General features: G+C 38.4%; 1 protein-coding gene across 7 annotated transcripts in view; it reads right to left on the bottom strand.

Moving 5' to 3' along the window:
• Positions 1-14,110, bottom strand: part of CCDC85A (coiled-coil domain containing 85A) — a 201,076-nt gene that overhangs the window by 33,414 nt on the left and 153,552 nt on the right. For all 7 annotated transcript variants that reach the window (XM_043603430.1, XM_043603426.1, XM_043603431.1 and 4 more), the window contains exon 3: positions 5,601-5,677. In XM_043603430.1, the coding sequence (XP_043459365.1) occupies positions 5,601-5,677 (77 nt within the window). The remainder of the gene's footprint in view (positions 1-5,600; positions 5,678-14,110) is intronic.

The following is a 14,110-nucleotide window of genomic DNA, read 5'->3' as shown; positions in this document are numbered from 1 at the left end:
CATTGGCACACAGGTGAGGGAACTTTTCTTCGGGGATGTGATGCTGGACCTGGGTCGTGTTGCCATGGAAGTGACAAGCTCAATTTCTTTAGAGCCCTCCTCAGCACTTCTGGCAATGGTGACAGATTCTTTTCCTTTGTTCAGAAATTGCTCTGCAAACGGCCCTGCCTCCTTCCCAATGCATTGCATTGTGAAGCCACACTGTAACCAAATTACACGAGAAGATTTTTCATTTCCAGTCCTAAAATTAGACTCTTCTGTGTGTGCTAGCACAACAGAAATAGAAACACTTGCTGAAAGGAGCCCACACAGTGGTGATCCGAGTTGCCACGCCTTTCAAAACAGTTACTGAGCACACAGCACATGGACAGTCATCGGACATTAGACACGTCAGGGTGCCTTTACCGATTCTAGAAAATCTGTCAAAAGTTACTCTCAAGAGGTGGGCAATTTGTTTTGCTGAGGAACTCTGGGCACAAAGGATGCAGAGTGCTTTCCAGGTAGACGTTGGTGCCGAAGCATTTGATGAAAAAGAACAGATTTCCCAGTAGGATTTTTCACAAATGTACTTAATTGACTTTAGAATCACAGCAAACTGCTGGTTTCTTGTCCCTTCTTGATGCAAAATCCACGCTACATCCACAAAATAGGTGAGAAGAGTTTAAAAATAATAAATAATAATTTTTACCTGATGGTTACATCTGAATGTGGACTGATTTCTTCAAAGGACAGTTTTATTTATAATAAAATCATCAGATAGGTGTTCTCTACCATTCACTTGAAGATATTTTCTGGCTGAGTAGACCTCATTGCAGATATAGCACATAAATATATTAGCTGGGTCTGGATTAAAAATCCTTATGACCATCAAGGACAATGGAATGAGAGATCCAAGCAAGATTTTTGAATTTGAGCTAAAATAATAAATTTCGTGGGTACCTTCAAAACCACTACTAGAATTCTTTGTTCCCCTACCCACCTAGCTCCAATTCACTCTGAACAGAAAGGCCCTCTCTTATCACACTCTGTTACGTATGAATCTCTCACACAGGTATGGGTGGGTATGTCTGTACAAAACTATGATTCTGAAGTATTTTGGAAATGTGTCAGGGAGGAGAAGACTCTGTAAAAGAATAGAGTGTCTAATAAATCTTAGATGGCTAAGCAAATCCAACATTAATTTTAAAGTATTTAAAAGAAGAATTTGACGATAAGACAAAAACAGATTTAGCAGCTTAATTACACTGGATGCCATTCATTGCATTAAATGATTAAAGGAGGTGCTATGTATATGCTAGAAAAAACACTGAATTGGCCTACATCTTAGCTCGAGTCCGTCCTTTAATAGCTGTCTGATCAAGTACTCCTAACATTCTGTGACTCTTGTATGCTTTACTTAAAAAATGGGGTTGTCCAATATGATATATTAGGTTCTATCCAGCTTTGAAAATCTAGGACTTTTTTATCCACACAAAGTTTGTGTTTATGTATAAATGTCCATATGCAAAATAGGTGTGTTCCTTTTAAATTTGATATAAAATTCCTTACAACTACTTTATACTACATGGGGTATTTTACGTGTAAATATCTATCTATGTCATGTGGGTGACTCTACCTCATTAGATTTAAAAGTTATTAATAAAAGTTCATAGACAGCAGTTACTCTTATTAAATACACAATCTTCACATGGGTTTATATCATATTAAATATGTTCCCAGTGGAGATCACAGACCAGTCTAAGCAGTAGCATTCTGTGTATTATGAGAGGTTAGTTGCAACCCTATAGTTTTTATATGTAACCAGTAAAAAAATGTTCACATTAGTTTATTTGTTCAAGAAAGAATATCCCAAATTCAGGTGATCTTTAATGATCATTTATACCAACTTTCAAAAAAACATTTTTAAGATTCACACATGTTGTCACATATGGCAAGATTTCCTTCTTTTTTTAATGGAATGACATTCCATTATATGTATATACCACATTTTCTTTATCCATCTCTGGATGGACATTTAGGTTGCTTCTATACCTTGGCTTCTATGAACAGTACTGCAATGAACATAAGAGTGCTAATATGTCTTTGAGATCCCGATTTCAATTCTCTTGGGTAAATATCCAGAAGGGGGACTGCTGGATCATATGGTAATGATCACTTGGTAATATGCCAAGTGAAATAAGACAGTCATGAAAGGAACAAATACCACATGATTCCACTTACATGAGTTATTTAAAATACTCAAACTCATAAAAGCAAAGAATAGAATGGCAGTGGCGAGAGGTGGAGGGGAAGAGGAGATGGGGTGTTACTAATCACTGTGTAAAAAATATCATCAGATATGGAGGATGAATTAAGTTCTAGAGATCTAATGTATATCATCATGCCTATAAATAATTGTTATACATTTAAAAGCTATTAGGAGGGTAGAATTCACATTGTCTTCCTACCAAAATAAAGACTTACATAAAGACATTTTCTTTTCAAGTAATCCCTAGCAAATAATACTGCATTTTCTGAAAATAGTAAGACTGTTATTACTTTACGATTCCTTTGAAATATTGTGTTCACTAACTAGATTTTGCTCGGTGATTCTCATGAGATATTGTAGAAACCATGCAGAGCAAAGAGCTACATGCTCACATGGTGTCCGTACTAATATTCCAACCACACCTTCTGTGGTTCCTCTTCACCACTGGATAGAACTGATTCTATCTTCACTGCATTTTTCTATTTTCTCTGGAATAAAAAAAACCTTCAGTCTGGGACTTGGTAACTTGGCTTAGATACAAAACTGGGCCCAAGCTTTATTTATACTTAGGCCTACGAGAAGCTAGGAGGAACTGTGTCATTTATAAATTAAGAAATTGAAGGCTTTGCATCTAACCAGAGAGAAATCCATAAGCACTTATTACACTCATCTTGTTGACTTTTAAATACGTATTGGTAGGGTGAAGTTGTGGCTCTCAGCTAATTACATACAATTTTATATAAAGAATAAAATAAGCATCAAGGAGATTTCTTCCTCCAGGAAAATGCTGTACATAATTAGTCTAAACACTCAACTATCAGCAAAGAATCTGGTCACAGCCACAAAAGGTATCCGATACACTTGGAATTCCAATTGCCAGCTATGTTCTTACTCCTGTTTATCTAAAGTCAAGAGGATATATTTTTTATGAGCTTGATAGTAAAAAAAGAATACCGTCTAATAAAGGCACAGGGAGCAAGTTCTTACAATGGAAAAATCAAGTGTTCAGACTCAGATCAAGTGCTGAGACTAATTTATGCAGGGATGTCATCTTGTCACATTGAATTGACCTTGCAAAGCAGCTAACATCATGCAGTCAGAAACAGTTTCTGCAGTGAAATCACGTAATTGTTTGTAATAGTACCAATAACATCCAAGAATAAGTTGTATATGCCTTTGTGTTATCCCATCCAAATCTTAGCCTGCCACGAGTATAGAATTCTCACTGCTCTGAGATTCTTTCGCTGTTTTCCGTCCTCACATCTCCTCCATTGCCTGCTCATTTCAGTTGTATTTATACAAGTACTTGCAACTGGTGGTCCTATCATATCTATCTTAGCTATAAATGAAGGCAACACTCTCAGATACACAAGTTTAACAGAAATCTTGTTTTTGAACTGCATTCTTTGCATATTTCAAACAATGGATTTTCTTTCCATTAAAGTACAATGGACATGTAAAGAGCCGTTTAATTATAAAGCATTGTCTTTCCATTTTAACATCTCTGAAATCAGCAAGAATCTGACATGGTATAATTGACAACATCTTTTTTCTTTCTTAGTGCCACAAATGATAATGGTGCATCCCACATCAATGACATCTTAACATCGTCTTTCCTAGCCATTTTTTATGGAGAATAAAGAAAAAACCTTTTTTTTCATAGAAAATAGCAATACATTTAAAAACACATGTTTTGACACTGAAAAGTTGCTCAATTTCTTCTACTTCTGAACTATGCAAGTACTATGTATTTAAATATGTATATACCTGATATAATAAGTACAGCTGAAGACTCTTCTGATTTCTCTTCAAGACCTCTAATATAGTTTCACAGATTTTTAAAAATCAATCTTGCAATCATTTTCATATTTGTTGTGCCTCTTCTTAAATAAGATAGCACACATGCTAGCATTTCAATGTTTGACATGAGCCTCAATTCTCACTCAGAGAGAAACTAAGACACAGATCTTTTTCTTTTCCCCCTCTTTTCGTTTACATTCCCAGTTGCCTCAGAGATGGTATAACCATATAGAACACTCACAATAAACTAATTATATTTTTAAGTTTCTTGGAACAGAAAGAAGTTAGATGTTTTCAGTCAAAGGCCCTGGCGTCATACTGTGAATCCAATATAAAAGAACAAATGGCAAAGGAAATTTTAAAAATGGAAAGTAGAGAAGAGCAAAGAGAAAACTACCAGCAGTATCTTATTTTATGATGCAAATAATCCCTTCTGTCAACACGAGTATTGACATATGTCTCAATTGACATACGAGATGGGAGAGAAGTAGATTCATTTCATTTAATCTCATAATTTGTAGCCAGATGGCTGGCCAGTGGAAGAAAGAGAAAGACATTCTTACATGCAGTACCTGACAGACCAAATCATCATTAATGAGCAAAAGTGGTTTAAAAACAAAATAAGATTTAAAATATCTTCACAAAGCATTAATGCTTATGTATCTTCTCCTGAATTATAACCAGTCTCTGTTTTTTTTCATTTAAACTACTATTTACTTAGTTTTTTTAGGGTTTAATTTTCCCTTAGTCACTTATGAGATAGAAATAATCACCAGAATGTGGAAAGAACACTAGCGACTAAATGCTTAGAAAACTCCTTTTATAAAATATTAGATTACTGCCTACATGTCTGTAAAGAAAATCAACCTAGATTCAGGAGATTTGCTCAACTCCTCAAAATTTCCCAAGAACCACCGCCTCAACCGACATCATTCTCACCAAGATACTTCAGCCCATAGAAATAATTTTATAAGTAAAATATATGGCAAGGCATTAAATCCCAGAAAAAGTACCACTTTATATCCACCAGGGGAAACAAAGTAAGCCCCAAAGTAAAACTGTCAATTACTGTCATTGCGTTGTTGCACTGAAAGAGTTTAATCATATCATGAAGAATTTTAGCAAGTACTAATTTAATTAATACGTGAAATCTTTAAACTACCTGCAGCTTCCCTTAGCTCATAAATTAGCAAATTTTTTTATTTAAATAAGAGTCCCTTCCCTATATTCACCAACTACGTGCATGATGTATCTGAATAGTCCTATGCAAGCATTTTCTACTTCTCTTCATTTTCTCTTTCTCTTGTTTTCTTCTTTCAAAGTTACTTTGCATTCTTTTTTCAGACATCTGCATCCTTTGGTATCACACTTAAGAATCCAGAGAATATGATGGTCATTATGGAAAGCAATCACACTCTACATTGATGAATGACTATTTACAAAATGATTTCTATCATTTAAAGGAAAGAATGTAATTGAGACTTTAAATTCCAGATAAAATGCTACAACTCAAATGACACTGACTAGCTATGAGCTACTGGAAGTCACCCACCTGGGGCAGCATGCGATTTTCTTCCTCCAGCTGTCTTACTCTTGCCTCCAGCTGCCTAACATAGGACAAGGTTGATTCTAAAATTAAAAAGAAAGAACTCACATTATACACACAGGTCTTGTTTGGTGCACTGTCAGGATATTTCTGGTTCGATTTATTCACATCAGGCAGTGACTGCATAGTTTAAAAAAAAAAAAAAGATTTCTCCCCAGAAAAACAGGAACACAAGCCATTGAAACCACGAGCACTTTGAACAATTGTGCAACGTTAAGGACAGTTAGGGGAAGTTATAGGCGGTGAGATGGCAGGCTTTTGTACACTGTGCAACCCTCAGAATGTTAGACATCTTGAAGACACTTACTCCCCTTTCTACTTACTTTGTGCATTTTGAGCTTTCAGTGAGCTGTCCCCCATGTAAGACTTTTTATAATGTTAATTATAACCAAAATAAATTATAAGTCATATTAAAAACAAAATAAAAAATATTTCCAACACCCAGCTCCCTTCATTTTCCCAAATAAATACTTCAAGTCTTAAGAGCAACATTTATTCTTCTCACCAAACTATAGGTATTAGGACTATAATCCAGAGAACCGCTACAAAAGGGCTAAGTGGAATTGAAGCTACATTTTGACTTTGTTTGGCAGAGTGTGGCATAGATCCAAGCTTTCACCAAATCTTTAGGTAAGCCAGGGGGGCCGACTTTAAAACTCCTTCTTGTTTTCATTTCTTCACAAGCTCAGGTGTGTACTGAAAGGTAAGAATCAGCATCATGCTTAGAGTCTGTCCCATGTGAACTCCAAAGTTTATACCTTTTTACCTCAGGAAAGGGCTCATAGGCAAAGGAAAGAGGAGTTTCATTCTGAGGAACAATCTGACAATAACTCTTCTTCATTAAAGCAAAAATATTCATGCGGATCATATAGCAACATAGTAGCCATTGATTCATGAACCAAGAACAAACCTATTTCAGGAATAGTAAAATGTACCTGATGATAGAATTCCTCCAGCATATTTCCATAGTTAATGTGAAACCTCAGTGCATGTTCTTCAGCTTCAGAAACATAAAACGGCAAGAAGCAAGACCAAGACGGTAGCGCATTTAAACGGTAAATATTTGGTGCCCCTAACAATCTGAAGTTAGAATGGATATTGATGCAAATTAATACCTTGATCTGAAATTCATCACGGAAACTCTGCTTTATAATTTTTATATGGAAATTGGTTATATGAACTCAATTCCATTTTTGTGACCTTCAAAGCAGTAAGATAGCATTTAATTTTTCTAAAATACAGAAGAAACTTTAGTCTTTAATTTGTAAATGTAACAATTAAGCTCATCCCTGACTGGTTTACAGCATGCCTGTTTTCACAAATATTTGCAGAAAGTCCCTATCACTGATGTTAATATAACAACCCACTGATTTTCCACCAATGGACAAGACTTAGCTTTAAGCATCCCTCATACAAGACAGAAACACAAGATAAAGGCAACTGAAGACATTTCCTAGAAATATGCTCTCATTTTTTTAGATCAATGAAATGTTAAATGTTTGCTTTATGGACTCTTCCAAATGGCAAACAAATAAATAAATACATAAAGCATAAATGAATAACAAACATATTGATTTCATGAATCTACTTTAGCAAATGAATAACTGATCTGCAGATCATCAAAATATGAATGTATATTGCCTGATTTACACAGTTTTGTAAGCCTCACTCTCTACTCTAGAAAAACAACCACTTGAGAAGGGCTATCCAGGTGAAAGTTTGCTCAGAAATGTTCTGCTTAAACCATGAACAAGCGTAATTCTTTTCTCCTTTGTTCATAATTTATACCTTATCTTTATTGTCCCTATACTGCACTATCCCCAAAGCAGCTGAAATGACTCTATACAGAGTGACTCAGGTGACATTTGAAAATGCCACTGAATACATTTTAATTCAGTAACTATCTTCAGTCACTTTAATCTACTCCTCTTTTTAAGTTTTTTCAGTTTACATATTTGATGGCTTCACTAGGCGTCTACCTATATTATGAATGTCTCATCATGTCACTTCAAAATAAACAGGGTAGATTCCTGATTTGGAAAACAGTCCTTAACTCCAATTTTTAATGTCAAGTTACAACAGATGAAGTTCACATCTTTGTTTCCAAGCATTCACTGCAAATATGGGCTGGGACAGGAAAAGTTAGCAAACATTTTTAGAGAGGTAAAATAATCTTCAAAAGTTAGCTGTATAAGATAAAGGCAAAGCTAAGGAGAGTTGGGAGTTCATTCACTCAACACATACTTACTGTGTCACTGATTTGTGTCAGGCACTATTCTAGGTTTGGGATGAAGAGAAGGCCGGTTATTGCAAGACTTACTACATTTCTCAGAATACAAATTCTGTTTTAGGATTACATGCCCACATTGTTCTGTGTTCCAGAAGGCCCTGTTGTTCCAGGCGGTCTCTGTTACAATTTTTACCTAACAGTGAATGGATACCACAATGAGAAAATTCCTCAGGGGATGGGGGTGGGGGGAGAAGGAAGCATAGCTGATGTGCAGGCATAAATGAGAGAATTCCTGCTGTTCGTTCTTTCATTCATCAAAAACCTAATTACATAGTTCCTTAACGAGAATGGAATAGGCAAACATTTTTTTCTGGAGCATCTCTGGTCCTCAAGTCACTATATAAAAAGCCATTGAAGAAACTACCCAATCCTTCCACTGTGACATGAAAGAAAAATAAGCATTCGTTTTGTTAAGCTTTTAGGATCGCAAGGTTTACTTGTTACTGATCCATAGGCTAGCCAAACCTGATTACTAGTACATAGCAAATACTGGGACAGTAAACATTTTAAAAATAAGACATAATAGGATTGAGTATAAGAAACTCCATTTTTTTTTTGAAACTCCATACTTTTAAAATACATCACATTCTACATCCCAATTCCGGCTGAGCACTAGGAAAAACACTATAATCTTATAAGAAAGAAAAGAAGCCCCTTTTATGCCACAATGTATTTGGCCGCGTTGCTATAACCCCTTCCCCAGGCTGCTTCTTCCCTTTGCTTCCTCATTCAAGGGACTTCCAAAATGGCATCAACTATAAAATAAGCTGGTTTTCCATTACATGCAGGGAATGAGGACTATAGTTGAGTGTTGACCTAAGAGAAGTATCTGACAAATATTGGCATTCCTTTCTTTTCAATTGAGGTATAGTTGACATACGATGTTCTATTAGTTTCAGGTGACAGCATAGTGATTCCCCAACTCTAGACATTATGCTGGGCTCATGGTGTTTTCCATTATAAAGTGATACCTGTACACACACACACACACACACACACACACACACACCCCTGCATTAGAATATACTATAATTTGAATTGATCACCCACATTTTATACCAGTGGCTGAGGCTGTTAGAACTTAGATTTCAGAATGTCATTTTGGATTTCAGAGCTCAGGAGGCTCCTGAAAAACAGCCAAGCACTATGCCATACTCTACACAGATCTACAATGTGTTCCGGAAGGATCCTGCCTTTCAAAAGTATATAACCACTTGTGCGGGGGGAAAGAAAAATAAAGGAAATGGTAAGGTAATATGAAATTCAGTGCTAAATCATGTGAAACATAAACACAGAAAGAGATCAAAATTGGTTGCAGTTCTTACGAAAGAGAAACTTGAGCTTAATGCATCAACGGAAGTTTGACAGGCCAGAGAGATCCAAGTGTAGCCACAGGATGGACAAGGACCAGAAGCCAAGAATGATAGTGTTGTAAACAGGGAAGAGAGAAAGGAGTCACACGGAGGAAGAAAGAGGGACATACTGGGGAGAAGGAGGAAAGGCCAAGCTGCTTCCCACAATCAAGGATATGAAAAGCTAATATCAAAACAGTTATGCAGATGATGATTTGCTTTCAACGTCCCCCCCCCAAAAAAAGAAAGATATTTTCTCTTTGCACCATGGGAAACCAAGAACATCTATACACGAGAAAAGCGAGGTTAAGCAAATATACCAATGTGAAAACCCTATGACATTGTCTAGATGTTCTCCAGGTAAACCTTGGGTGTACTTCCAAGCAGAAACAATTTATTTCCATGTATCTTACTTTTCTTTGAAACTACATGTAAAAGTTCACAGCACCTCCCATGATAAACCAAGTGTAAGAACCAGTCAACAGTCACAAAACTTCCACCAAATTCTTATCTTCTAAATGGTTCCAATTTTCAAACTGGAATGTGCCGTAGAGGTTTCCAAGTTCAGCCTATCCCTGATCCCCTGACTCATTAGGCAGATAAGAGAACAAAACCCAGAGGGTAGTAAACTTGGCCCCTAACAATGGGGATTAAATACATTCAGAAGAATTTGTTCCATTGCTGGGGCATCACGGTGATGGCCATCTTGGATCTTCTAATTATTAAGTGATACCAAGCTTCTTACATAGATAAATTCCAAGTTCTCCTTTTTTTTCTTCCTGATTTTATTTTTTTCGGGACAGAGAGAGACAGAGCATGAACGGGCGAGGGGCAGAGAGAGAGGGAGACACAGAATCGGAAACAGGCTCCAGGCTCTGAGCCATCAGCCCAGAGCCCGACGCAGGGCTCGAACTCACGGACCGCGAGATCGTGACCTGGCTGAAGTCGGACGCTTAACCGACTGCGCCACCCAGGCGCCCCTCTTCCTGATTTTAAATATTCTAGATGGATCTTTACTGAAAATAAGTTGGTGTCTTCCTTGAACAATATCCTGGACTTGATTTCACTTCATTTTGCCTGAAATACATTCAATCATATAAAGTAGCTGGTCTTCTAGTTTGAAAATACGCTGATCAAAATGTTAAACCCTCTCACTTCCCCCTGCTTTCTAAAGCAGTGTTTCTCTCCCTAGGGGAACACCCACCCTTGAAATCACCCACGATTTATTCTGATTATTGTACATGAAGGTTTATTGTTTGTAGTTGCTACAGTCTAAGGTTTATCAACCTTCTGAGTGGTTTTGATTAGATGAAGTGCCATTGTGTCTCCAAAATTTCAGGGTAGAAAATAAAATCTAGTGATAGTCCATTCTAAGACAAATTATAGCATTTGGAAGAGTGCACACAGGAGGAAAATCACTTGGAAGACCATTGTGACCATGGGCAGATAAGATGGTAGCTTCTCAGAGGCTCTCCCAGACTTAACCCCTTTCAGCCAGAGAGTCAAACGGCCACGTGATTTCAAATCTGGAGGCAATCTCTCCAAGAAAACCCAACTTCTAAAGACGCTGCTTGGATTAGTTCCAAATTAATCCACCATCCACAGGCTTTTGCACATTCTTAAGGAAATTACTTCAGAACTATATTTTTAAAAAATTATTACTGTTCTGACTAGAATTGTTTCTCTTTCTTCCTCAGGCAAGCAAAGGTCAGCCTCCTACTTAGAATTTATATTAGCTCCAGAAGTATAAGTGATTGCATTTCTCACTATAATTTGATGTTTTTCTTATTTAAAAAATCTTGTTGGAATCAGCATTTTTGGATTTGCCTGGATATTTCACTCAGACTACCTTATTCATGGGCAGAAACAGGATTTTGGTTTTTTCATTGGGAGGCTTAATTGTCCGAAATAAGTAAAAAATGATGTCAGGTCTTGCTCTACTCCGTTACCTATGAAGCTAATTTTACTCTTCTCAGACCCTTCCTTCTGTGCCAACCTGAAAGACATAGGAAATATTTTCTATCCTGTTCCTCCCATGTAGAAACTTGGTCACTGGTTATTCAATGGCCCCATGTTCCCTTAGGTCTGAGTCTCTGACACCTTCCCTTGGCCAATAACTCACTCCACTCTGCCTAGTGCAATACTCTTTATTCTTCTGTGCATGATATGAAAAGTAGCTCTCTAACTATTAGAATACCCCAAGATTGGAGTATATTGCTTTATATGATAATGGGCTTCATGTTAGTGGAGGTGTTTGGAGAAAGTAAGATGCCACAGAGATTTCTACCAGTGGCTAGAAATCCACTGTTTGAAGTGGCTGTTTGAAGTTCAGTAATCCTAAATTTTTAAATTCTTCCCATTCCATGAATCTCTTTTAGTTTCACTTCTTCTCACCTCATTCGCTAATGATTCAGGTATTGAGTGTTGTGTGACTTCTCTTTACCTACTTGCTTGTGTTATTTCATGTTTTCATTTTTTGCCCAAATATGCTACACGAAAATATTCCCTAAACTTTGCACAGCGACTGGTAGTCTTCCCTGCAGGGGTTTAATACAGACTTGTTGAGTTACTTCAATATCAAGACTTGTTTGCCTGTGCCAGATGCTGTCCTAAATACCAGGGATATGGCAGCAAGACAAAGTGCGAAGAGTCTGTGCATTCATGAAGTTTGCATTCCGGTGGGGAAGACAGGCAATGAAAAGCAAACGCGATGTTTTTTGAAGGAGACGTGTGCAAGGAAGACAAGACAGAGTACTGGTGTCGGGAGATTCAGGGATGTGCAGCTATGGTAGGGAGCAGGGCTTGGGAAGATCTCTGAGGACCGGGACCTATGAACAAACCAAGTATGCAAAGACCTTGGAGTTTTAGACATGAGGTAAGTTGAGTACACAGGCCCAGGCTGGGAACACCTTTGTTCTGGAACCTGGCTGTGAAGGGGGAAGTAATAGGCAACGAGACGGATCTGTTTGTTTGGTCACCTTCCTCCACTGTCTAAGTTTTTCAAACCTTGTCCTCTTTTTGGCTGTTGACCTCTGAGGCCTAGACTTAAACCTTTTGGCCATCAGGCTTTCCCTGTGACAAAAACCTCTGCAGTGTGTTTGGTTCCATGCTCTCACACACCCCAGTTCTTACCTACTCAGAAATTCTATTGACCCTCCCCTCCCCTCTGCCCCCAGAATAGACTGAAAACCCAACCTCACTGTGGTCTTTTAGCAAGGTTCCTGTTTCTACTCTTGCCTCCTCTCCCAGGTTCATTTTCATTCAAATTCTTTTTCAACCCACAGCAGCCAGGGTTTCCTTTCCAAAATGCTAAGACTGGTCACCTCCACTTTGATCACTTCTTTCTCTACTCAAAACTTTGCAGTAACTCACCATTTTGCTCCACATAAAAGGCAAAGTCCTTAGAGGGGCGCCTGGATGGCTCAGTCAGTTAAGCGTCTGGCTCTTGATTTTGGCTCAGGTCATGATCTCCTGGTTTGTGGGATTGAGCCCCACATTGGGCTCTGTGCTGACTACACGAGGCCTGCTTGGAATTCTCTCTCTTCCGCCACCCCTGCCCTCTCTCTGTGTGTCTCTCTCTCAAAATAAATAAATATTTTTTTTAAAAAGGGCTAAGTCCTTAGGAAGTCCAGCAGGGCCCCACATGATCTGGCCTGGCCACCTGGGAGCCGTCCCCTTCATGCCAGTACACCCTCTGTTCCAGCCATGAAGCTTCCTGTCCTGAACACCCCAGGCATGCTTTTGATTTTGTCCCCACTTTCTGGAATGCTCTTCCCCCAGACAGCTGCTTGACTGACTTCCTCACTTCCCGCAGGTCTTGTCCAAACTTCAGCTTCTCAGTGTGATTCACCCAGTTCACCGCATTTAATCCTGCCACTGGCCCCCACCTCCACCCCACAGTCCTGATCCCCAAGCCTGTTGGACATTTTTCCAAACACTTCATCACCTTCTAGCATATAACTTAACTTGTACACATGTTATCTCTCTTGTAGAAGTTCTGTCTCTCCCCATCAGAATGTAAACTCCACATAGGGACCTTTATGTGTTGAGTGATGCCTTCCAAGTGCCTAGAATAGTGTCTAGTCCAATAAATATTTATTGGCTGTGCCAACCAGTTATGCAGACAGTGCCCTGAAAGGGAATTACTTCATAGTACAGGTCTACACTTTACAATCACTCCAGGAGAGACAGGATTTGTATTTAATATCAATTAAATCAGAATCAATATCAGAAACAGAATCAATATCAATTCTGTTGTGCCATTTGAGACAACATATGGTATGTTGAGAAACATACCATAGGACACTAAACTTTGGATGAAAACTCTGCAGGGTTCTCAAATTATGTCATAACAAATCATTGGTGGGTAACTTCAATAAGAGGATCTGTGCTTTCATCAGGCAGGTAAAAAGTGTGTGTGTGTGTGTGTGTGTGTGTGTGTGTGTGTGTGTGTGTATGCGTGCGTGTGTTAGGGGATTGGAGAGGAAGGGAGAACAGGAAAGAGGAAAAGACGGAAAGAAAAGGAAAGAGAGGGGATAGAGACAAAGAATAGAGAGACAGAATAACAGCTGTGGGGATATACAAAAATGGACCATGTCTACCACTAACATCTTAGAATATAAATGTCCTTCAGCTGGAAATCTGCTTTAGTAAGTAAGGTTGCCTTTTGTTTAGAATGGCACCTTCCCAGGAACATCTCCTCCCGGCCCCTCCCAGCAAGGGGCATCCTGAGGGTGCAGGAGCACGCATACTTTGGAGGCACCAGCAGGTGTCAGCTGAACCTGAGTGAGGGGCTCCAAGCTGTCAGAGAGCAG

This window comes from Prionailurus bengalensis, chromosome A3 (genome assembly GCF_016509475.1).
Source record: "Prionailurus bengalensis isolate Pbe53 chromosome A3, Fcat_Pben_1.1_paternal_pri, whole genome shotgun sequence".
In the NCBI taxonomy this organism is placed as follows: domain Eukaryota; kingdom Metazoa; phylum Chordata; class Mammalia; order Carnivora; family Felidae; genus Prionailurus; species Prionailurus bengalensis.
This window is presented reverse-complemented; position numbering and strand designations above follow the sequence as displayed.